The sequence below is a fragment of the Chelonia mydas genome, chromosome 12 (genome assembly GCF_015237465.2).
Source record: "Chelonia mydas isolate rCheMyd1 chromosome 12, rCheMyd1.pri.v2, whole genome shotgun sequence".
Lineage (NCBI taxonomy): Eukaryota > Metazoa > Chordata > Testudines > Cheloniidae > Chelonia > Chelonia mydas.
Genome location: NC_051252.2, coordinates 4897459 through 4921481, shown reverse-complemented (window position 1 = coordinate 4921481; position 24023 = coordinate 4897459). Strand labels below are relative to the sequence as shown.

Genomic DNA, 24023 nt, shown 5'->3' with positions numbered 1-24023 from the left:
TCCAATGTGGAGAAAGCACTCTGTGAAATTCCACAGACTCCCATGCCATAGGCAATCTGGTGGAAACAGGACACAGATGACCTGGCTCTCAGCACTCGCACAAGACTGATAGCCCCTGCCTTCCCAGCAGTCACCTCTCTGAGAGATTTCAGAGTAAGAGCCATGTTAGTCTGTATTCACAAAAAGAAAAAGAGTACTTGTGGCACCTTAGAGACTAACCAATTTATTTGAGCATAAGCTTTCGTGAGCTACAGCTCACTTCATCGGATGCATACAGTGGAAAGTGCAGAAGATCTTTTTAAGCGCTCCCTGAATCAGACACAGGGAGGTCTCTGTAACACGCTTCTCGCTAATGGGCATGAAGATATTTGCTGTTTCCTGCTAAAGGAGAATACCCCTGTGAGAGGCAAAGAAAAAGCCAGGGGCAGAACAACTGCACTTGGTGACCCTATTTACTAGCAGGTCGTTTATTGGAACTGCAAAGGGCACCCGGGCGTAAGAGAACCCGGTTACTAATCCAGGGAGTGAAAAAAGGGGGGCCGGGGAGCACGCCAACGCTAGTTCTTGCCACACAGGAGTGTGGCGCTGATTTTCCTGCAATAGCAAAAGGCATTGAAGAAGCGGCAGTAGCAGGTGGCACAAGGATCACAGCAGGGGAGCTGGTGCCCAAGGCAGGATTCCAGCAAGCGGACGCATCTGCGGGGAGCGCGCTCCTCTCGGCCCTGAGCCTCCAGTGCAGCAGACAACACCTGCAGGAGGAGCAAAAGAAAAGGGGTTTCATACAGGACAAACATGCACATGAATGGCGAACCGCTCAGTGTGTTCTTGGGACCCCCGTCGCATGCTGTGTGAGGGCGGAGGTTTAAACATTTGCTGTGCTTGCACTGAAGTTGGATTGATTTAGGGGTGCTGCATGTGGGTTTCATCAGATCTCCAGAAAGGGACATGGAGCAGGTGCACAGGCATATGCCAGAACTGGCTCCGCGGGGGAAAGAGAGTGCCCTGAAGATGATATCCATTTACAGAGGGTCTGAACCACAATGTCAGGGTATGTCCCCATATCTCCAGGGAAGGGTACACAAACCTGGTGAGTCTGGCCTGGAAGTCCAGGCCCCGTGTTCTCTGCAGCAAAGTCCCCAGACTCTGGTGACATTGGGTGGTAGCTTCAGATAAAAGTGAGGTTTGTAGATGTAAGCAGTGTCAGGATGAGCTCCACCCTGACATCTGGTGGTGAGGTGTGGCAAGTTGTGGAAAAGAACTTCAGGGGCTGATCTCATTTGCATAGGCACACCCACCCCGCCTAGAATGAGGCCATAGCTGCCCAAATGGTCACTTTGGCTGCTGTGGGATCCCCAGTGTCTCTGTTATTGGGGCAGGAAGAATAAATTGTTATTACCCTGATTATGGGAACTGTGCTTGGAACTGTACTTGGCCTTTTGTTATGATGGAGGGACTCACCATCAACTAAGTAGCACTCGCTAGGCAAGGGTCATGGGTTCCAAAACTCTGTGAATTGAGAGAGGTTGGGGATAAGTATTAATATTTGGTGGTATGGGCTCCTTGGTGAGGGCCTTACATGCTAATTGCACTTCCTCCTCTCTTCACTGTGGAATATTAGAGCTAATTTTGGTTTCGTTAGGAGTCTAGTTACAGGCTGCTGAGCTCACTTTGGGCTAATAGTGCACCAGCACTGAGGCTCCCCTACTACAAGCTGAATTCACCAAAGAGCTGAACTGACTGAGAGCTGAAATCACTGAGCATTGTGTTAAGGAGTGGAGGAGCCTGAAGATATATTGTGGAGAAGTTTGCGGGGTGGCTGGAGTGCCTTGTGGAGCAGTTCATAGGACGGCGGGAGTTGCTTGTGGGCCGCGGAGCGAAGCAGTTCGTGGGGTGGCTAGCGGAGCGGAGCGAAGGCCTATGGAGCTGTGGGGTGGTCAGCTTCAGATCATGTAAGGTGCCTTTTACCCCCATCTCCATCCAGGTTGGGAGGTAAAGCTCTGCAGATAAACTTTTGAACTCTGGGGCTGCCCTGACCAGGGACAGAGACTTTTGGGTCATTGGACTTTTGGGACTTTGGGTGATTTGGGGTTGCTGGACTCAAGAACCAAAGGGAAAGGGCATGCCCCAATTTGCTTGCGGTGGGTTTTTTGCTCATGGGTTGTGTTATGAATCCTGTTGGTGGTGTTTCCCCAACATAATGCCACATTGTTTCTCTCTGTTATTAAAAGGCTTTTTGCTACACTCAGACTAGGTGCTTGCGAGAGGGGAAGTATTGCCTCTTGGAGGCGCCCAGCGGGGGTGGTATATATTTGTCCCAGGTCACTGGGTGGGGCTCGAGCCGGTTTGCATTGTGTTATTGGAATGGATCCCCTAGATATTGAACCCGGCCCTTGTTGCTGCTAACTCTGACGGGCAGAAGGGTTACATAATGAATTAACCATGTAAACAGATAATGACCCAATCCATGCAGCAGCCTCCAGACTGGTTATCTTGTTATTGATTTCAATTTATTTTATACTCATCTCACATTTTAGTTTTCAGTGGATTTCTGTATTGACAACTCATAACACACCTCAGCAGTTGCCAGGCATGGGAGAGCTGAAGGTTTTAGCATCGGGGATGATAGGGATAGTTAGGGCTTGGGGCACACAGAGACTGTGGGGAGTCATTTGCTGGATGTTTCTACTAAAATGATCAGTGGTGAAGCAGTGACCAATACTGACATTTAAACTGTCATCTTTAGGTTTGGGAATGAACATGTCATTGAGCTGAATGGTGTAATTCACACCTCACACAGCGCTTGTCTCAGGCTCTCTACAGACTCAGGCAGACAATCCTGCATCTGTTACACTAGAATCATGTGTAAGATTTTCTTCACAACCATGAAAAGTAGCAATGAAATCTCAGCTTCTGGAGCACAAAAGCGTGGCAGGGAGTGAATTGCTCAGCAGTAGACCACTGGCCTGTGCTCTGCAGGAAGTCAGACTAGGCGATCACAGTGGTCCCTCCTGGCCTAAGAATCTAGGAATCTGTGACATGTCTCAGAATACATCTAGTCAGTGAGATGACGTTAGTTGTTAGGGGTCATAGGAAGTTACCTCTGGCTCCAGTACACTGGCTTCCTGCATGAGGTCCTCATCAGCTACCTGGAGCTCCATAGCCATCCTGTCAAACCCAGGTCTTGGTAAAGTCCCTGTGGAATACAGACAGAGTGAAGGACGCTGCTGATTGGCTTCTGGGGACTGGCTGAGCGAGAGCTCCACTCCGACCCGACCCCCCCACACACACTTCTCTACAACCCAGAGTGAAGGGGGACAGGGAGAGATTAAATGGTCACAAATGTCACTAAACAATGATGAGCCTCAGAGGTGCAACGGACTCACCAATCTGGGACAAGTCTAAACACACACAGAACAGCTCCCATCTGCCCACCACCTTCACTGGGTGCGGCCTGCAGATCTCAATGCCCCAGGCTGAGTCCCATGGGAAAGAAGCCCCCAAGATCTCGATCATGCCCTTCCTGTGTTAGCTGGGAGCCGGTTGCACTTCTCCTGTCCAACAACTCAGAACCCAGGCTCAGGAGTGACAGAGCCAAACAAGGGAGGAAAAAGTCCAATATTGTTACACTCTTAGTTATTGTCAGTCACAGTCGCAGTAAGGAGATCCTGCAGCAGGAGGGGATCTCCATCACCGCCTGGTGCTTCCTGCAGATCCCCATGCATGGAGGATAGGGGAGATCCTGCAGGGCAAGAGGGGATCTCCATCACCACCCGCTGCTTCCCACGCAGATCCCCATGCTCAGGGGTTAGGGGGGATTCTGCAGGGCAGGAGGGGATCTCCATCACCCCCAGTGCTTCCTGCAGATACCCACGCACAGGGGATGGTAGGATCCTGCAGGGCAGGAGGGGATCTCCATCACCGCCCAGTTCTGCCTGCAGATCCCCATGCTCAGGAGATGGGGGGATCCTGCAGGGCAGGAGGGGATCTCCATCACTGCCCAGTCTTCCCTGTAGACGCCTGTGCATGGGGAAAAGGGGGGATCCTGCAGGGCAGGAGGATCTCTATTTACCTCATAGGATAACATGCAGTAATTTGGCAGAGTCAGCCAGGTATCAAGTTACAAGTCTGGGCGTGGCTATGCTAATTAGGGGATGCAATGTTGCCGTGGAAATGACTAAGCTTGTGAGGGATGCTGTGTCAACCAGGGACCGACTGTGTTCCTGTCTTGTGTGAGTGAGCTGGGGCAGGAGCAGAAGGGTGAGCCATTACTCCTGACACACCGGACCCTGGGTGTGGTTCTGAACATCACACCCCTCGAGGGAAGCTGGGCTCTCCCAGGACGAGGGGCTGCATTTCTTTAAATGGTTCCTCTTTTCCTAGGCTCATAGACTTTACAGCCAGACAGGACCACCAGGATCATCTAGTCTGACCTCCTGCTTGTGAACTGGAACGAAGCGGCAGCACTGATTGTGGCCACTGCCATGTGCCAATTAGCTCACTGGTCATTGCTCTCGTTGGGGAGACAAGGCAGCCTTCGGGAGGGAAACACTCACCTGCGGGCCCCACGGGTGCCTCCTTGAATTTCTGCAGAAGGCTGGGGTAGCTGGACCTCTCTGCCCCATCCAGAATGGGGCGCAACTCTGACAGGTGACTGCTGCTGAGGTCAGCGGTGAGGATGGCCTGGATTCCCTGCAGCACTCCCCAACCCAGCAACAGCATATTCAGCATGATCCCCCAGAACCTGCACAACAGGAAGGGGATCAGGAGCTGGGCACAAAGGCCGAAGTTCAAAACGTCCGCTCTGCGGGCTGAATGATAGGACATGGATTAAACACAAACTCCATTCCCTGGTAAATTAATCACTGAACTGATCATCTCAGGTGGACACCGTACTGAGAGGGAGGGTGCCTGCCTGGCTGGCTGGCTGCACGGCAAACAGGCAAGGCCTAGAGTCGCTCACCATGTTTATTCACTTGAACGAAAGGCAAAGACCCTGAGCACCGGGAATGGACTCTGGGTACGGTACCTGCACTCGGTGGTGGCAACTCTCCTGATTTTATCATGAGTCTCATGATCTGTGTTGTATTTCTTAGAGCCCCAGCTGCTGGAGTCAGCTGATTGCATGAGAATCTTAGCTTTCATCAAAAAAAGAAAAGTAAGCTTCCAGCCTTCCTGGTTGCAAAGAAAACCTGGGAACCATGAAGTGACTCCCCTAAAGGCTCAGGAACTAGAAGACAGATAAAAAGAACCTGGCTGGTGTTTTCAGGCTGAGAAGATCCCATTTCTCTGGTTTGCCTGAATACCCAGACAGGCCTGCCATGGCTTAGAGAGGAGTCCACTCTGGCGGGGGGCACCTGGCCTAGCTGCTACTTCCAGGTTCCGTGACTTTGCCAGCTGCCCGCCAGTCCTGCCTTGTGATTCACACACTGCTGATGGAAAGCAGCCTTTGGCCTGGGTGAGCTGCACAGCTTCACAGACGCAGCTCAGGCCACATTGTTCTCTGAGAGGATGAACAGTTTCCAATGAAGGGCTCCCCAAATCTAAGAAATAGAGGGCCTGGGCACCCCAGCCCTGACTCGCTAGAGAAAACAAGCATTGGCGTAGGGGACTCCTGAAGCCCTCTATTTCTTAGATTTCGGGGAGCCCTTCACTGGAAACCGTTCGTCCTCTCAGAGAACAATGGCACCTGAGCCGTGTCTGTGAAGATGTGCAGCTCACCCAGCATGTGTAACCTACCAGGATACAATCCAGACTAATGAGCAGCTGTGGCACTCCTGCCCTGCTGCCTTGGGTGCCCCACAATGCCTTGCTGTAATAGCAACTCACAAGCAGCCTTCTAGCATGCAAGCCACACCCTGAGTGTCCGTGTGTGACTGCAGCCTGACAGCCACACTTGGGTTACATTCCGGCTCTCAGTGGCCTTGGTTATACTGCCGGGTTACCCAATACACCCAGTCTTAGATCTTCCTCCAGAAATGTATGTCCTGTACCACCCAGCCCTCTCCTGGACAATACAAGCTATGTTAGGTCCGTTATTTCTTTAAAAGGAACACTAAGCACACAACTTGCCACCCCAAATGGAGTTTCCCAGACCCTTCAATTTAAACGCACTGGATTAGATAAAACAATAAAACAAGTGTGTTAATTAGAGAGAGAGATTTTAAGTGAGCACAAGGAATGAGGCATAAAAGTCAGAAATGGTTATAAAGAAAATAAAGATAAAACTCTACTGGTGCCTAACTCAACAAACTATGTTAAATTCAAAGCAAAGTTTTCTCACCAACTGCTTTCAGCAGTCTGACTGACCAAACTTCTTTCGGCAGGAGCCCACCCCTAGTCCAACAGCTGCTTCCTTTATATCCCTTCAGGTGCAGTGAATCAATGGGCAGGGGGAAAGCGGGGTGTCCCTTGAGGTGTTGGTCCCTCTTATTTATAGTTTCAGTCCCCATTTTGAAAAATATTTTCAGCTGAGAACCAGGAGACAAAACGTCTGTGTGGAAGGATGTTCCCTGCAGCTTTGTTCTCACCTGTTTGCACTTCCTTTGTCTCCCCTTCCTGCTTGATGACTCAGTTTACTGCTTAAATGCACAGTAAGCAGAGCACACGTTCCTTTATTTGCAACAGACCCGTTTGCCAATAACACCATACGTTATATGGTAATTACGTTATATGGTAACACCATACGTTATTAACGTTGCCGTTAATAACACCATACAGTGGAAGCTCACAGCTTCACTTACAATCTTGTCACACGTATTTTCCCGGGACGATACTGACCAGCAAGGTACAAGTTTTCAAAGGGTACCTTACGAGGCATACTTTGTGCAAAGGTTAGTGTGTCAGGTGTGAATACAGGGGAGCATTTGGTCACATCGTGTTGTCACAGGATACATCTGAGATGTTTGCTGGTGTCCACTGCCTGCCTCATTAGGAAAGCTATTGTCCTGGTGGGCCAGAAAGCTCCATGGGACAAGCAAACAGACCTGCTGGTGAAGAGGGATTATGAGGCCTTTGATCCAGCTCTCAGAGCCACTCCATTGGTGTGATCACTTCTAAGGCCACTCTCCCTGGAGTCGCCTTGGGCTAGGCACCCTTTCTTCCCCATTTTCCTGACAAACTGGGGTCACCAGACATTGACTTGAGTCAATAAGACAAATGCAGACACCTCGACTCACTCACAATAGAGACCGCTCTGGTTCTTGGTGCCTCTCTTTTAGGACATCTCGTGTGATGTCCCCTGTGTCTCATGCTGTTCTCCCCTGATGCTGTGAGGAGAAAGACTAGCTCCATACCTGGGATATAGACTGCAAGTCCTGTACCCAGGACCTCACAGCTCCATTCAGTGGGAGACCCCCAGCAGCAGCCTTCCGTTAGGGAACTGATCTTGGCAGCCTCCAGTTGCTCAGTGAGGAAACGCAAGGGGGTGTTTCCTGCCAAGGTACAACTGCAGGGCAGGCTGCAAGCACCCCTTCCTCGAGCAGCCACAGCGACTGGGCGGCCAGCCAGTGACAGGCCTCCTCTCTGCCTGTTTGCACCACATCACAGTGAAAGTTGCTTCTCCCCAGGGGATTTGGTCGAGGTGGTGTCCTCCCATCGGGTCTGTGCTAGTGCCGGTAAATGCCAGGGAGGGGCGCTCATCTGGGGCAGTCCCTAGAGTTCTTGCCCACTTCGGCTGTTTCACAAGTGGGTTCCCTTCCCAGACAAATGCCTTGCTTTTCTCCAGAGGGCACAGCTGGTTCGGTATTGGGGCATTCATCCCATCCCCAAGAGGAGCAGAGCCAGGGGAGTGCGTGTACTGCTTCACGGCCTTTGTCCCTCTCACTACCCATCTTGCACCCCCTCCTGAGAGGGGACCCCATGGTGCAATTGCCCCAGCCCCCAAGCTCAGTGCTGACCCCTCAGAGACACCTCAGACTCCCATAAATTAGACACATTCTCTTCCAGGGGCAGGCTGTGGGGCAGGGCAGGGAGAGGGAGTGGGCAGGCTGCGGGGCAGGGCAGAGAAGGGTATGGGGCAGGGCAGAGAGGGGGCATGGGGCAGGCTGTGGGACCAGACAAGGAGGGGTAGAGGATAAGTTCTGGGACTGGGCAGGGAGAGGGAGGGGGCAGGCTGTGGAGGGGGTATGGGGCAGACTATGGGGTGATTCCCGGCAGCCTGTCCCACCCCTCACGTCATCTTTGATTCCACACAGCCCACCACTCAGATCATCCCTGATTCCCCGCGGCCTTCCCTCCACAGCGTCCCTCATACCCTGTGCCCTGCCCTTCATGTGGTCCAGGATTCCCCAGGGCCAGCCCCTCACATTGTCCCTGGGTCTCTCACGTCTCACCTACTCCGAGGCAAGGCAGGGTAAAAGGCTCCCATCTGCTTCTCTCCGTGCAGGTGCAGATGAGGCTCGGCTTGCCTCTGCGCCTGAGTGTCACAAACAAAGTGGGGAAAGCTCCTAGGGGAGCAAAGCAATGACGAGGGGCCAGAACGGAGTTACTTAAAGAGGAAACCGAGGAAACATTGGCAGCCTGGGTAACAGAGCACTCGGGACGGGGCGGTTTCCTGAGCAGATAAATCAGGCCAGAGGTGGAGGAGGAATTTCTAAGATTGGAAGTGAGGGAAGAACCCAGGAAGTGAGGCGAAGAAAATGGGATGGAATTAAGGTGAACAAAATAGACACCGAATATGGGGGGACCTTCCTGCCAGGGCATCGTACTGAGCCGGTGAATTGTCTCCTCAGGGAAGCACTGGGAGTCTAGTTCCTTGGCATATTTAAAACAAGCCTAGGCAAAGCGCTCCAGCTCCCATTCCCACCCATCACTGTGGGTGCATCTCAGTCGCCTGTTGCCTCTTGTTGTGATCTGGACCAGGAGCTCTTTGGGCAGGAACTGGCTTTTCCCTGCGTGTCTGTGCAGCACCTGGCACAATGGGCTCCAGCTCCTGGACCAGGCCTTTTGGGCACGACTGCACTGCAAAGAGAACACTACAAAGTCCCTCAGGTGGCAGAACGCCCGGCTGCCCCTGGGTGGATTAAAGGGTTCCACGCAGGGCTGACTCCACCTCTCTTTCACTTCTTTGACCCCTGCACCCAGGTATCATGGAACTAGTTCTCCCTTGCTGCGGCACATCGGGGTGGTTTGAAAAGCCATGTAATCAGCACTGGAGTGGGAATCACACGGAGCCCCCGGCTCTCGGCAGTCCAGCTGTCTCAGAGCAAGTTCACTTGTTCTCTTGTAACGTTTCCATTCCCAGCAGAATTTCCCCACCCCATTCACTGTAGAACTCCCAGAGACCTGCCCTGCTTCCAGGAAACCTCCACACTAGAGACCGTCTGAGGAAAGTCACCGTCGGAGACCAGCACACAAATGTGAAATGCATATGCACACCCGCACTCCATCTCCCCAGGAGTGTAACACCACCGCACCCACAGCCCAGTCACCATGAGTTTGCATACACCTTCCCACATAACCCTCACATGCCACAAGTCCTAGACAGAGCACAACACAGCTTTCTTAACATGGTCACGGGGCTTACCGGGCTCTGCTCTGCTCTGCTCTGCTGATCTCTCTGGGAAAGATGCTGTGCCTTTGTGTCTAGATTTCCCCTCTGCTAGCTGAGTGGGGTTTATATTGGCTTTCTGTAATTAAGTACTTCAGCCACATGACTGTGCTAACCTACCAAGTAGGTGGGCTTCTCTGCAAATAGATCTATGTCCATATCCTTCCTCAACTGAGGGAAGGGCTGGGGAGTCCAGGTGGGGGGGAGAGAGAATTTGCTTCTCTACACCCTGCCAAGCTCTGGCTCCAGGAAGGGTGACTGGCTCCCTCACTGCCATATGCACCAAATTCAACCACAGACTCACATTGATTCAAACAAGCCCCGTCTTGGCACCAGCTGCTACATGTATGGATATCCTGCAGTCTGAGAAGCATGGTCCTCATGATGCCAAAGGCAGGCATTATCCCTGCCATGACCCTGTTAGGAATCCTGCATTTGTTTCTGGGCACCACCTAACCAGAAATACAGGGTCATCCGGAGGGAGTTAAGAAAAGAGCAACAGAAATTGGCAGTGTGAAGGAACATCTAAGGAGCTAAGGGCCAGACCCCAATTGGTATAATCAGTGGTGCTCCACTAACTCCAATGGTGACTGGCCCCATTGACTCCAAAGGAGAAACCTCAAATTACACCAACTAGGGATCTGGCCCTTAGACTCATAGACTCCTAGACTTTAAGGCCAGAAGGGACCATTATGATCATCTAGTGCAGAGGTTCTCAAACAGTGGTCCATGGACCACCAGTGGTCCACAAGCTCCATTCAGGTGGTCTGCGGATAGTCCCTTCTAGGGTGTGCACCTTGGCGGCCGCACATGAGACAATGAAGGGCCACCCCCTGTGGAAGTATAACACTGTATAAGTATAACGGTGTATAAGGGGACATGCTGGATACATTGTATATGAGAGGGCATGCCAAAACATGTTACAAAGTATCTGAGGGAGCACACGTAGGGACAGTTAGCTTTTGAATGGAGAAGCAATTAAGATAGAGCCAGCACGTCTAAGAAGCAGGCATCAGAATGAAAGGTGTGAAGGGCAATTAGTTAAGTTAACTGGAAGCTGTTAAAGGAGATTGTTAAGGGTGGCAGGTAATTGAAGATACGTGACTGGTCTCAGGGATCTCGAAGGGTGGTGACTAAAATCTTTTTCTTCTTTTGTCTGTAACTTCTCTGTAACTTGTTCTCCAAAAAACTGTATAAATTAAAAGACACAAGCCCCACTCGGGGGGCTCACTTCTAAATGTATTAGCGGAGCAGCTTTGCTAATAAAACAGAGTGGTCTGATAAATTGTGAGTCTGAGTCAAACTTTGACACCCCCTAATTAGTGGGGCCACACCTGTGCTAATTAGGTGCCTGGACCCTGGAGAAGACCCACATGTAAGATGAGGTGGTAGCCTTCGGGGGAATAGGGGGTAGGTGGGAGGGGGCAGTGGGGTGAGAAGAGGGGGTGGGGGGAATTTGGGATGTGCAGGGCTGTAGCAGCCAAAGACTTTCCCCAGCTCCAGGGCTGCGGCTCCCAGGGAGAAACAGTCCTCCTTCCCAGCCCCAGCTCGGGGGCTGCCGTGGCGGGGAGAGACACCCCTCCTTCTCAGCCCCAGCTTGGGGGCTGCCGTGGTGGGGAGAGACCCCCCTCCTTCCCAGCCCCAGCTCGGGGGCTGCCGTGGCGGGTAAGACTACTGATATTAAAAGATGAGTCGTGCTTTTATCTGTAGAACAAAAAAACGTTAATTGTTATTGAGTTTTTTATATAGCGCTTTTATCCAAAGTGCTTCACAATAGTTAGCTAACGGTACAAACAACATTTGGAAAGAGCATTAAGTGGTCCGCGAACCCTCAGCAATTTTCAAGTGGTCCGCGAACAAAAAGTTTGAAAACCACTGAGCTAGTGTGATCTCCTGCACATTGCAAGCCACAGAACCTCACCTGTTCATTCCTATAATAGACCCCTAACCTCTGGCTGAGATACTGAAGTCCTCAAATCTTGATTTAAAGACTTCAAATTACAGGGAAGCCATTTACTTTAGTTTCAGACCAGCAAGTGACCTTTGCCCCACACTGCAGAGGAAGGCAAAAAATGGCCAGGGCCTCTGCCAATCTGACCAGTGAGAAGTTCTTTCCCAATCCCAAATATGGCGATCAGTTAGGCCCTGAGCATGCGGGCAAGATCCAGACACCTGGGAAAAATTATCTGCAGTAACTCAGAGCCTTCCCCAGCTAGTGGTTCATTTCTGGCCGTTGGAGATATTTGCTAAAAACAGTCACACTGTAGGCCATATGCCATGGTAGGCAATCTCATCATCCCATCCCCTCCATAAATGTATCAAGCCCAGTCTTGAAACAAGATAGGTTTTTTTGCCCCACCACTCCTCTTGGAAGGCTGTTGCAGAACTTCACTCCTCTGATGGTTAGAAACCTTCATCTAATTTCAAGCCTGAACTTGTTGGTGGCCAGTTTATATCCATTTGCTTTTGTGTCAACACTGGCCCTTAACTTAAATAGCTTATCTCCCTGCCTGGTGTTTATCCCTGTGATGTATTTATAGAGAGCAATCGTATCTCCCCCTCCCATTTTGTGGGTTAAACAAACCAAGATCCTTAAGTCTCCTTTCATAAGACAGATTTTCCATTCCTCTGATCATCCTAGTAGCCCTTCTCTGCACTAGTTCCAGTTTGTCTTTATTGAATTTTATCTTGTTGGTTTCAGACCACTTCTTCCATTTGTCAGAGTCATTTTGAATTCTAATCCTGTCTTCCAAAGTACTTTCAATTCCTCCCAGCTTGGTGTCATCCACAAATTTTTTAAGCACACTCTCCACTCCATTATCCAAGTCATTAATGAAAATATTGAATAGTACCAGACCCAGGACAGACCCCTGTGGGACCCCACTAGGTACACCCTCCCAGTCTGACACTGAACGATTGATAACTACTCTTTGTATTCAGTCTTTCAACCAAGCATGCACCCACCTTATAGTAATTGCATCCAGACCACTTTTCCCTGGTTTGTTTATGAGAATGTCATGTGGGACTGTGTCACGAGCCTTACTAAATCACATGTAACCCAGCCCTGAATCATGGCTGCAGCCTTATCCCTTTTCTCCTCAGGGGCATGGGTCCTGAGTTCATATGTAAAGGCACTTGGTGCCTCCACCCAAGGAACCCCCTCCTAGTGCATAGAACACAAAGGGCTTGTCCCTGGAGAAAATATTTAACACACAATCTCATACAGAGGAGTGTCAGTCAGAGCACACATGAATAAAACAGCTATCACAATTTCCAGAGTAATAAAACAGTATCCAGAGCTTTATTAGGTCTGGGGAATTCAGGGATACAGGACAATGGGGGAAAAAAAATCCGGATAAGAAAAGATAAAAACAACAATACATAAACTCTACCCCTCCCAACATTTACAGCCAGTACCAACCATGCTGTGCTCCCTCCTCGCACCCCTCCAGGCAAATAGTAAACTTAGGCTCGGGTTTTGGTGGGTGGTGCAGCTCTGAAGTTGATGGTGGGCTTAGAACAAAATATCAGAATAAACAAGGGTGTTCTTACAAAGTATTCCCACCAAGGATTGTGAGGTCATCCTTGGGGCTCTCTGGTCTGGAGTCCAATGTGTAGTTAGGCGGGCTCATGGTAGCCTATTACTCTCCTCAGTCTCCTGAGGTTCTGGTCTCTGCTAAGATGACACTGTTCAATGTCCCAGAAATCCCAAAAGGACCCAGAGTCTTCCTTGGGGTAGGAATGTGGAGGGGAGAAGGGTCCTCTCTGGCTGTGATGCTTCTTGCCTTGCTATGCTCCAAACACAGCCAAAACCAAAAGTAAAATCAAACCCATTTATCTCTGAGTTCTGGCTCATGATTGGTTCTGGTAGTATTGCTAGCCAGTTCTGTCTCTGCCCTGAACCCTAGGCAATCTGGGAAATGGAGTCCTGAACCTTGGCTACCTTGCTGCTGTAGTCCAGGGATGATTCCCCTAGATGATCCATATGGTATTTCAGAAGCACCCCTTCCAAAAGGCCTATACATGTCTACTGCTTCCCCCTAGCCACGAGGCTAGAAATCCTGTCAAAGAAGGAAATTCGGTTGGTTCTGCATGATTTGTTCCTGACAAATCCATGCTGACTATTCCTTATAACCCTATTATCCTTTAGGTGCTCGCCAATTGATTGTTTAATAATTTATGCCAGTATCTACCCAGTAACTGAAGTAAGGCTGACTGGCCTATAATTCCCCAGTCCTCTTTGTTCCCCTTTTTAAAGACGGGTGCTGTGTTTGCCCTTCTCTAATCCCCTGGGGAAATTCTGGGGGCTCCTGAACTAATGCAGATTGCTCTTCCCACTCCACCTTCAAGCGTACCCCATAGTCTAAACTAAGGTGGGGGCAGTCGTCAGCCTTCTCACCAACAAAGCACTCGATTGGGCTTCCCCATGACTGGGACGCCTTCCTGCAAGCCTTCTCAACCACCTTTGATGACCTACATCACATATGGTCTGCAGAGGCTGCTCTCCGGAAGCATGAGGACATGATCTTGCCTCCTGCCCACCTCAAAAGAGCTTGGGAAATGGAGCAGCCCTGTCCCAGTGGCGGGGTAGAGCGTGGGCATCACCAGAGCTCCATGCTTTGGAACCACCACCCCCAAGCAGAATCCAACCCAGGAACCAGGGGGTCTTTCCGCATTTCCAATTGCTGCTATGATTGTGGGTCTTGGGGCAGGTGTGGTAGATCCCCCTGTAAATGGTGATGATAGCATCCATAAAGTTGGCAGTAGCCCCAGAGTCTAAGGCAGTCCAAACCCTCCCAATCCCAATCTGGCCAAAAACCATCCCAAACCTGGTGGAGGCGATTGATGGATCACCCCTATCATCAGGACTAGTGACCGAAGAAACCATCCCCCTAGAGGCCGTAGCGGAAGGCACTAGGAAACAATATGCTTTGATGTGATCCACTCTCCGTTCTTCCCAATAATTCTTGGCATTGCTTGGTTGGAGCAGCATGACCTATTTTCTCTTGGTGGTGGAGGAGCATTAGCTTCCCCTCCAAATATTGCCAGAAAGATTGCCTCAAACAAACCAACAAACCAACCTGGTGATCTGCACCACAGGCCCCAGGATTGGATAAGATGCTTGGAAATGAGACCCCAGACAGGGAGACTAGCCAGAAGGAAGCAGCTCCAGACCAGAACCTCAGCTTCTCAACAGGTACTGAGACTACCTGAATGTATTAGAAAAGAAAAACATAGATTCACTACCTCCACACAGGGACTATGACTGTTCAATAGACCTAGAGTCCGGGCAAAGGCACCCAGTGGTCAGATATACACCATGTCTGAACCAGAGCTGGATGCACTATGTGTGTATAACCAGGAAAATCTGTCAAAGGGCTTCATTTGAAGATCTACCTCCCCAGTGGGGGCACCATTCCTCTTTGTGTGAAAAAAGGTCTCGGTGTAGACTATGTCTATGTCCACTATGTCTCGGTGAAGACTATCGCGCATTGAACCAAGTGACTTTTCATAACCAGTACCCCCTACCCCTCATCCTGGAATTGTTGGACGCCTGAGGACTGCCAGGATCTTCACTAGACTAACTCTTTGGGGGGCATACAATCTAGCACGCATAAAGCCAAGGAACGAATGAAAGACCACTTTGAATACACAGTAATGCCATTTGGCGTAACAAATGCCCCCACAACATTTCATAAATGATGTGTTCAAGGACATCCTGGAGCAGTACACGATCATCTACCTTGATGATATACTGGTGTTTTCTGAGAACTCTGAGCAGCACTGTCATCATGTCTAGTCAGGCCTAGGGAGATTACGGAAGCATGGTTTTTCACCAAACTAGAGTAGTACACTATCCACCATTGAATTTTTAGGTTACATCTTCTCCCCAAAGGGCATTTAGATGGACTTGCAGAAGATGGGAGCCATCTGCAACTGAACAGTGCCCTGGACCTTCTGAGAACTTCAGAGCTTCCTGGACTTTGTAAATTTTTATAGGCGATTCATCACCACTTCTCTGAACAAGCAGCCTGCGGTCTTCCCTTCTTCGTAAAGCAATTTGATTAATTTGGTTGCCTGAAGCCCAGCTTGCTTTTGATCAGCTAAAGGCTACCTTCACCACAGCCCTGATTCTGGCACATCCTGACCCGACTTCACCCATTTGTAATGGAAGCAGATGCATCCAGCCTGGGCTGCGGGGCAGTACTCTCACAGTGACCTCAGTCCATTCTGCACCCTCATGCATTCTACTTTTGGAATCTCACCACTGAAGAGATGCATGATGGAATACTGGACAAGGAGATGCTCACCATCAAAACTGAATTTGAAGAATAGCATCACCACCTTGGGGGAGCTTGGTTTCCAGTACAGGTTTTCACTGACGTAAAGCCTTGAGTACCTCCACAAGGCCCAAGCCCTGAGCCAGAGGCAGGTAAAGTGGGCCCTGTTTCTTTCTCAATTCACGTTTACAATTACCTACCACACAGGAAACCAAAATGGGAAAGCCAACGTGCTATTGCTAAAAGGGGGTTATTACTTGGAAAACAAGGAACCTTCTTCCAAGCTCCCCTATCTCCTCAAGCCTAGTAATTGTGTCAATGCCACAGTCCAGCAAGACCTGCTCTCCCTCACCCTGTCTGTCCTGAAAGAAGACCCACTTGCCCAAGGAACACAGTCTGTGCCCTTAGGGCCTGAGATGCACCTTTCTGTGTGGGATGGTATAACACACTTGGAGCACACATATGTCCATCTTGATGCCCCAGACTGGAGGAGCTATGGCTGTGTCATGATGCCTGGGTCACTTTGGCTGCCAGAAGAGCTCCCACATGGTCACCTGTGTTTTCTGGTGGTCCTGCGTGTAGGCTGAGGTCCAAGCTTATGTGGATTCCTGCAAGTGCTGTGCATGTACAAAGTCACCCCAGAACAGACTGCTCGGCAGCCTAGTACCCCTGGAGAACCCAGCTAGGCTGGGTTTGCCATCAGCCTAGACTTCATTGTGGAACTGCCACTGTCTGATGGCCACACCACAGTCATAACAATCATGGATCATGTAACTAAAATGGCCCATTTCATCCCTGCAACCACCTGCCCCCTGCTGAGACTACTGCCCAACTCCTGGTGCAAAACCTGGTCCAGCTCCACAGACTTGCAGACCACAAAGTTTTGGACCCATGCCTGCAGTACACCTCTTGTTTTTGGCATGAAGCATTCAGATTACTGGACATCCACATATCCACCACCACCATACACCTCACCCCCAAACAGATGGGGAAGCCGAAAGGGTGAACCTAACATGGGAGCAGACCTTGAAGTGTTTTGGAAATTAGCACCAAGATAACTTGTCCATGCTCCTGCCATATGCAAAGTTTTCATATAATAATACTGACCATGCCTCTACAGGTCAGAGCCCCTTCGCTAATTATGGGTTCCAGCCTAGTTTTCACCTGGCATTACCAGCAGCCTCCCCAAACCCAGCCGCCACAACTGGTTACAACAGAGCCTAGAAGAGGTGAAGAATGCTTATAAGAAGCATGCAGACCATCAGGGACAAGAAGCTTCTGTGTTCACAGTAGGCCAGAGGGTGTGGTTTGCTGACAAGCACCTCCAGAGCAGTCAGCCCTCCCGGAAATTGGACTATCAGTCCAATACACCAGCAGATCATCCTGGTTACCTTTAAACCACAGCTTCCCCGGTCTCCAAACACACCCAGTTTTTTCAGGATTCTCTTCTGAAGCCCTAAGCTGAGAACCCCTTCCCTGATCGAACCACACCATCCCCTCAATTAAGGGGTAACGAGGAGTACAAAGTGCATGCTGTCCTCAATTCCCAGTGGGCACCTGTACTGTCTGGTGGACTGGGAAGGCTACAGCCCCAAGAAGCACACTTGGGAACCTACTTCCCATGCCCCTGCCGTGCTGGGGGAATTCCACCAGACTCACCCAGACAAGTCTGGACCAGCACCACCCTGACGGGCAGAACAATGTAAGAACCTGCAGGACTGGAACCTGGGAACATGGGGCTTGTGCACCACAAACACTTCCACATCACCACTGGAAGCTTAGGCTGGGGTTCTGCTGGAGGGCCCTGTGAAGCTAGGCACTGCAGAAAGCACCGCCCAGCAGTGCTTGAGTGGTAGCCCCCTGCAACCCATTGATTGGCTCATACTGCCGTATAAACCAGGAAGCCAGCCTGGGGAGCTGTCTGACCAGTGATGCACATGGCTGCTTGCTTCTGCTCCAGACCTCGTCTTGCTGTGGACGCTAGACTCAGGCTTGTCCCCAACTCTGCTACTTGCCTACTATCTGTAACCTGGTGCCTGACCCTGACTCCCTCGTATCCTGACCCGTCTCAGCCCCACCCTGCTACTTGTCTCCTCACTGCAACTTGGAGCCCAGTCAAGAGACTGATTAACCGAGTCCGGGGGCTTGTCACTGTGGTGAACAGGACAATAATGCCTTCAGCACCATGGGTCAGCATTTGAGTAGTATACAGGGAATTAGCCAGTGCAATGAATGAGCCAGGCTGACTGGATGCTGGCCAGGAATAAGCAGAGCTACCCGGAGAGTAGTGTCCGTCCGTGTCCTGCTGGCCCACTGGAGCACCCTTGGATAGCAGGACTGTCGGGGCATGGTCTCCCACAGCGCCGGTTTCTGATACGACAGTGTCCTGTACTCACCCTGCCTTCAGTCCTCAGTGTCTGGGCAGACAGAGAGCAGGTCCCGGCTGAGGAAACTCAGCCCTTCAGCTGAGTCCAAAAGGAGCCACCTGAAAACAAACAAACTGATGCGAGTCCACTGGGGGACTCCCTCCCTTCTTTCAAGGGCCCTCTGTCAGGCTGTGGTCCCGCCCAGCACCCACAGGCGGGGCTGGCAAGGGTTCCAAAGCAGTCCTTCGTTCCTTGGGAGGCCCGGGTGGAGCTCGTCGCAGAAGCTGCCCCGCACCTCACACAGGATTGTGAGGCTTTCCTGATAAGATACAGTCACATCACAGCTCCCGCATTGCCCTCAAGCATGGGGAGACGCTGAAAGAGCTGGGCAGGCAAGAAAGGGAACCCTGTGTCAGGAAGACTGTGCCTTAGCTTTATTAAGCAACAGAGCTATTCTGACTGTGCTGGATAACACAGCCCCATTTTGGGGCAGGCAGCTGAGGGCTCCAGTTCCTGCACTGGAGGGGAGTTGGCATCTGGAAGAGGCAGTAAAAACTGAACTGGGTGGAGAGAAGGGATGGGTGAGTTCAGCTGCAGTGAGAGAGAAGAGCATTTCATTGAGATCCTGCTGGACACAGACTGACCAGAGCACGGTAAAGAGGGATTGGAGATACGCAAGGCTTCTTTGCATGGGGATACTGAAAATATCCACTGAGCAATGAGCAAAAACTACCCCTGCCCTGGTGATAGTCTGCTCACGCGGTGCCTACACCCAGCGACAATCTGCTCTCCCGGTGCCTAGACCCAGCGGGGCTGGATCCCAGCAGACAGAGAGCATTTGTGGCTGTGCAACCTCTGACCCTACTGTAGAAATTGCACATGGAAGGATTGTAAGGAACACTTGAATGGCACAGAAGCAACTGAGTCACATAGGACAGTGATAAGGGTAAGTGATCCCAAGGCTGTTACTAAGGCACGTGGTTTGCAGTGTTGTTGCTCCCAGGATATGAGAGAGACAAGGTGGGTGAGGTAATATCTTATATTGGACCAACTTCAGTTGATGAGACATACAAGTTTTTGAGTTACACAGAGCTCTTCTTCAGGTCTGGGGAACAGAGGCGGATTAGGCATTTGTGGGGCCCTGGGCCAGAGCAAGTGGGGGCCCCTCCCCACCCCTTCACGCTGCAGTCCACCCTCATGCTCCTGTTGGGGAGCGGCGTTAGAGTGCAGGGGCTTGCCCTGTCCCACTTGCCCAGTGCTCATGCTGGGGAGTGGGTTCATGGCATGGGGGCTTCCCCTGCTCCTCAGCAGGAGCACTGGGTGGGAAGACCAGGTCAGGGTGCAGGGGTACCCATTTTTCCAGGGGCCCCCCCCCAATTGGTCATTGGCCCAGTCACTAATCCACCACTGCTGGGGAAGGAAGCAGAGTGTCTGAGCTAAATACAAGTTGGAACCAATTGTTAAGCAGAAGGGGTAACACATGGGAGATGGTCACTTGAAATGAAGTGGGCAATTGGGGGTCAGATTGTTATGCATAAAGGGTTTGAAGTGGGCAGTTAAGGGTAGCAAGCTGTGGGGCGTGTTACAAGTTGTCATGAGCCATAAAACCAGTGTCCCTCTTAAGTCCAATAGATGCAAAACCTGAAGACATATCTCCACTGCTACAATGATCCCCCACAACGCACCTGTCAAGTCCCACGGTCCTACAGATGCTTATCACAACATGTGGGGTACCTCATCCAGTACATCAACTGCCCCAACAACAACTACATGGGTGAAACCAGACAGTTACTATGCTCTTGAATGAACTCACACAGAAAAATGATAAAAGACAAAAACACCCTACCACCTGTGCACAGACACTTTTCACAGAGTGATCACTCCATATCTGATCTTTCAATACTTGTCTTCAAGGGAAACCTGCACAACACCTTCAAAAGTTGAGCTTGGGAACATCAGTTAATAACTCTGCTAGACACCAAAAGCTGTGGACTTAACAAAGACGCTGGTTTTATGGCTCATGACAACAATTTGTAGCATGCTCCACAGCCTGCTACCCTTGATTGCCCATTTTTAGCCCTTTAAGTATAACAATCTACCCGCAATTGCCCACTTCATTTCAAGTGACCGCCTCCACATGTGTTACCCCTTCTGCTTAACAATTGGTCCCAACTTGTATGCAGTTCAGACACTTCGCTTCCTTCCCCAGACCTGAAGACCAGCTCTGTGTGGCTTGAAAGCTTGTATCTACCACCAGCAGAAGTTAATGCAATAAAATATATTCCTCACCTACCTTGTCTCTCTCACTAAGGTCCATCCATCTCCCTAGCATCTGTAGTGAGTTCAAATCCCAAAGGAGGAAGATACGATGTCTTTGATCTTAGTATTTTACGGAGCCAGTAAGGTGGATCTTTTCAAAGCTACATAGGGGATTAAAATGCAGAAATGCCATTAAAATACGGTTTTAAAAATTAGCCCTATACAAAATCAATGTAGCTCATATGAAATGGATTAGAGATTGGGTAACTGAGAGCTAGAAAGTAACTGTTTAATAGGGATCACCATCCAGGGAGGGGAGGGTTTGAGAAGGGTCCCTACAAAGTTATTCAACACCTTTATCAATGATTTGGAAGCAAATATAAAATCACTGCTAGTAACATTTGCAGATGACATCAAAACCAACGGAGTGGTAAATAATGATAATGAATCAGTCTGTTCTACAGAGCAATGTGGATCATTTGATTAACTGGGCTTATTCACAATCCATGGATTTTAATACAGCCAAATGCAAAGTCATACAACGAAGAAGAAAGGTCAGTCACGTACACATATATACAGGAGGGGGCGCTATATCCTGCAATGCAGTGATTCTGGTAAGGGCATGGTGCAGAAGCACCAAACGTGAACTCCCAAGGCGACACTGTAGCTAAGAGGGCAAACGCAATATTTACATGTATTCACATGGGAATATCGAGTAGGAGGAGGGAGGTAGTGTGACCTCGGTACACAGCGTTGGTGAGACAGTTACTGAAGTGTACACACTTCAGGTGTCCACACTTCAAAAAAGATGTTAAAAATCAGAAAGGGCTCAGAGAAACCCGACAAGAATGATCTGAGGTCTGGGAAACCTGCCTTACGGTGCGGGATGTAAGAAGTTTTATCCGTTCAACTTACGTAATAGAAGTTTAAGAAATGACTTGACCACAGTCTATTAGTACCTACCTGGAGAGAAGATTTCTGAGAACAGATGGCTCTCAAATCTAGCTAAGGCAAAAGGAGAGCCAGTGGCTGGAAGCTTATGCTGGACATATTCAAACTGGAAACAAGGTGCACATTTTTAACAATAAGAGCAATTAACCTTTAGACCAAGTGACCTGGGACACAGAGAATTCTGCATCACGTGACGTCTTTTAAAATTGAGATGAAATATTCCTTTCTAAAAGATCTGATCTTAATATATTAAAAGCTATGGGCTCACTGCAGGAATCCCTTGATGAAATTATTGGCCTGCGTCATGCAGGAGGTCAGTCTAGATGGTCTAAATGGGCCTTAAAAATCTATGAATCTATTTGTAACCCTTCTGCCCCTCAGAGTTGGCAGCAACAAGGGCCAGGTTCAGTATCTAGGGGATCCATTCCACTAACACAATGCAAAACCGGCTTGAGCGCCCACCCAGTGACCTGGAACAAATATATACCACCCCCGCGGGCGCCTCTAAGAGGCAATACTTCCCCTCTCGCAAGCACAGAGTCTGAATGCAGCAAAAGCCTTTTAATAACAGAGAGAAACAATGTGGCATTATGCTGGGGAAATACCCCCAACAGGATTCATAACACAACCCATGAGCAAAAACCCACCCCAAGCAAATTGGGCCGTGCCCTTTCCCTTTGGTTCTTGAGTCTAGCAACCCAAAAGTCACCCAAAGTCCCAAAAATCCAACAACCCAAAAGTCTCTGTCCCTGGTCAGTGCAGCCCCAGAGTTCAAAAGTTTATCTGCAGAGTTTTACCTCCCAGCCTGGGTGGAAATGGGGGGGGGGGTTTAAGGGGCACCTTACAGGTCAGAATCTGATTGCCCCACCACTCTATTCCACCAGCCACTCCGCAAACTGCTCCACTCCACCAGCTAACCCATGAGCTACTCCACAATATATCTTCAGGCCCACCCACTACTTAACGCAGCACTCACTGATTTCAGCTTATAGCAGGGGAGCCTCAGTGCTGGTGCACCATTGACCCAAAGTGAATTCAGCTCAGCAGCCCATAATTAGGCTCTTAATAGAATCAAAACTAGCTCTGATAGTCCACAGTGGATAGAGAGAAAGGTGCAATTGGTATGTGGGTCCCTCACCAGGCACCCCTACCCCAAGTATTAATACTTGCCCCCAACCTCTCTCAATTCACTGAGAGTTGGAACCCATGACCCTTGCCTAGCAAGTGCTGCTTCGTTGACAGCAAGTCCCTCCATCATAACAAAAGGCCAAATACAGTTCCACTGTCCTTGATTCACATAATCAGGATAATAACCGTTTATTCTTCCTGCCCCAGTAACAGAGAAACTGGGGCTCCTACAGCAGCCAAAGTGACCATCTAGGCGGGGTGGGTGTGCCTATGCAAATGAGATCAGCCCCTGAAGTTCTTTTCCACAACCCACCACGACTCGCCACCGGATGTCAGGGTAGAGCTCATCCTGACTCTGCTTACACTTTCATAAAAATTAGGCAGCTGAATTCCTTCCATAGGGTGGGAAATCGCGGCTTGCACGTCTTGGTTTGCTGCATTGAGTTCCTAAGTGGGCCAGATGTCTGGTTTTGGGGACTGAGCAACCCTAAATGGCACCCAACCCAAAAGCCCAGTTACCGCGGAGCAGGGGGAGGTGCCGGGTCATTAACATGCACCAGCTCCTGCTCAGCCAGGGCCACCTCCTACCTCCAGGCAGGCTCCTTGAGATGATCCAGCGAGCGAGGGGAGAGGGGGAGAGAAGAGGGAGCAACACGGGTGAGGCCTTGGGGGAAGAAGTGGGGCAGGGGGCAGGGCCTCAGGGGTCCAGTTACCAGCAATTAGAAGGGTGGCAACGCTAGCCCTGCTAAATCCCAAGTGGGGCAGAAGCCTGTTTGTGTTGGCTGGTTTCCTTACTAAACGCTGTGTGATTTGGGGTGGGAGGGATAGCTCAGTGGTTTGAGCATTGGCCTCCTAAACCCAGAGTTGTGAGTTCAATCCTTGAGGGGGCCATTTAGGGATCTGGGGCAAAAATTGGGGATTGGTCCTGCTTTGAGCAGGGGGTTGGACTAGATGACCTCCTGAGGTCCCTTCCAACCCTGATATTCTGTGATTAAGGACAGAGATTCCCCGAATCATGACAGGGGCCACTCTGCTCCAACGTAACAACCTGGTGATGTGCCAGGGGCAGTTATTTGTGTGAAGAAACAGGATTCAGGAGGTAGGTAGGAGGACTAAGGGCTGTGCCCCCAGAAGAGACGAGGGATTTCTTGGAACCCCACATGCCCACTGAAAAGCCCTTGCCCTCCTAGTGCAAATAGTCCCTCACTGAAGTGCCAGCTACTGGGTCTGCTGTGTCCCTGGGAAGCAGGGGGGGAGTTCCCCAAGGCGGGAATTGCTGGGTGGACTCTGGCCTCTGTGTTCTGGGGCCCAGACCATGTGATCTGGCCTTAACACCGTGGGTCGATGAGCAAAAGCCAGGGGTCATTGTCCAGGAATGCAGAATGCCTGCGACTTCCACAGTTTGCCTGCAGCCCAGGGCATGGCTAATTCCTGCTCCGCCCTGCGTGGCCCCGGCGTCCCGGGCTCATTAGGGATGTTTTCGGCCCGTGC

At 50.4% G+C, this 24023-nt stretch overlaps 1 protein-coding gene across 2 annotated transcripts; it reads right to left on the bottom strand.

Moving 5' to 3' along the window:
- Positions 1–227: 227 nt before the first annotated feature.
- Positions 228–18314, bottom strand: LOC102944696 (agouti related neuropeptide). 2 transcript variants are annotated; one of them, XM_037878144.2, is made up of 4 exons: positions 7293–7398; positions 4554–4741; positions 3099–3193; positions 228–749 (listed from the first exon to the last, which is right to left on the bottom strand). In XM_037878144.2, the coding sequence occupies exons 2-4, from the start codon at positions 4726–4728 to the stop codon at positions 558–560; spliced, it is 462 nt and encodes a 153-aa protein (XP_037734072.1). In that variant the 5' UTR covers positions 4729–4741; positions 7293–7398; the 3' UTR covers positions 228–557. The 2 variants fall into 2 exon arrangements, with proteins under 2 accessions (XP_037734072.1, XP_043382057.1); XM_043526122.1 differs by lacking the exon at positions 7293–7398 and adding an exon at positions 18225–18314 and having other exon boundaries at positions 247–749; positions 3099–3200; positions 4561–4741.
- Between the last annotated feature and the right edge of the window lie 5709 nt (positions 18315–24023).

Coding starts and splice junctions, on each gene's coding strand:
- LOC102944696 (XM_043526122.1), bottom strand. CDS start 4,728: ATGCTGAATATGCTGTTGCTGGGTTGGGGAGTGCTGCAGGGAATCCAG. Junction 3,201..4,560: donor TCAAGGAGGCACCCGTGGGG/CCCGCAGGTGAG, acceptor CTCTGTCTGTAT/TCCACAGGGACTTTACCAAG. Junction 750..3,098: donor CCAGTGTACTGGAGCCAGAG/GTAACTTCCTAT, acceptor CTCCTCCTGCAG/GTGTTGTCTGCTGCACTGGA.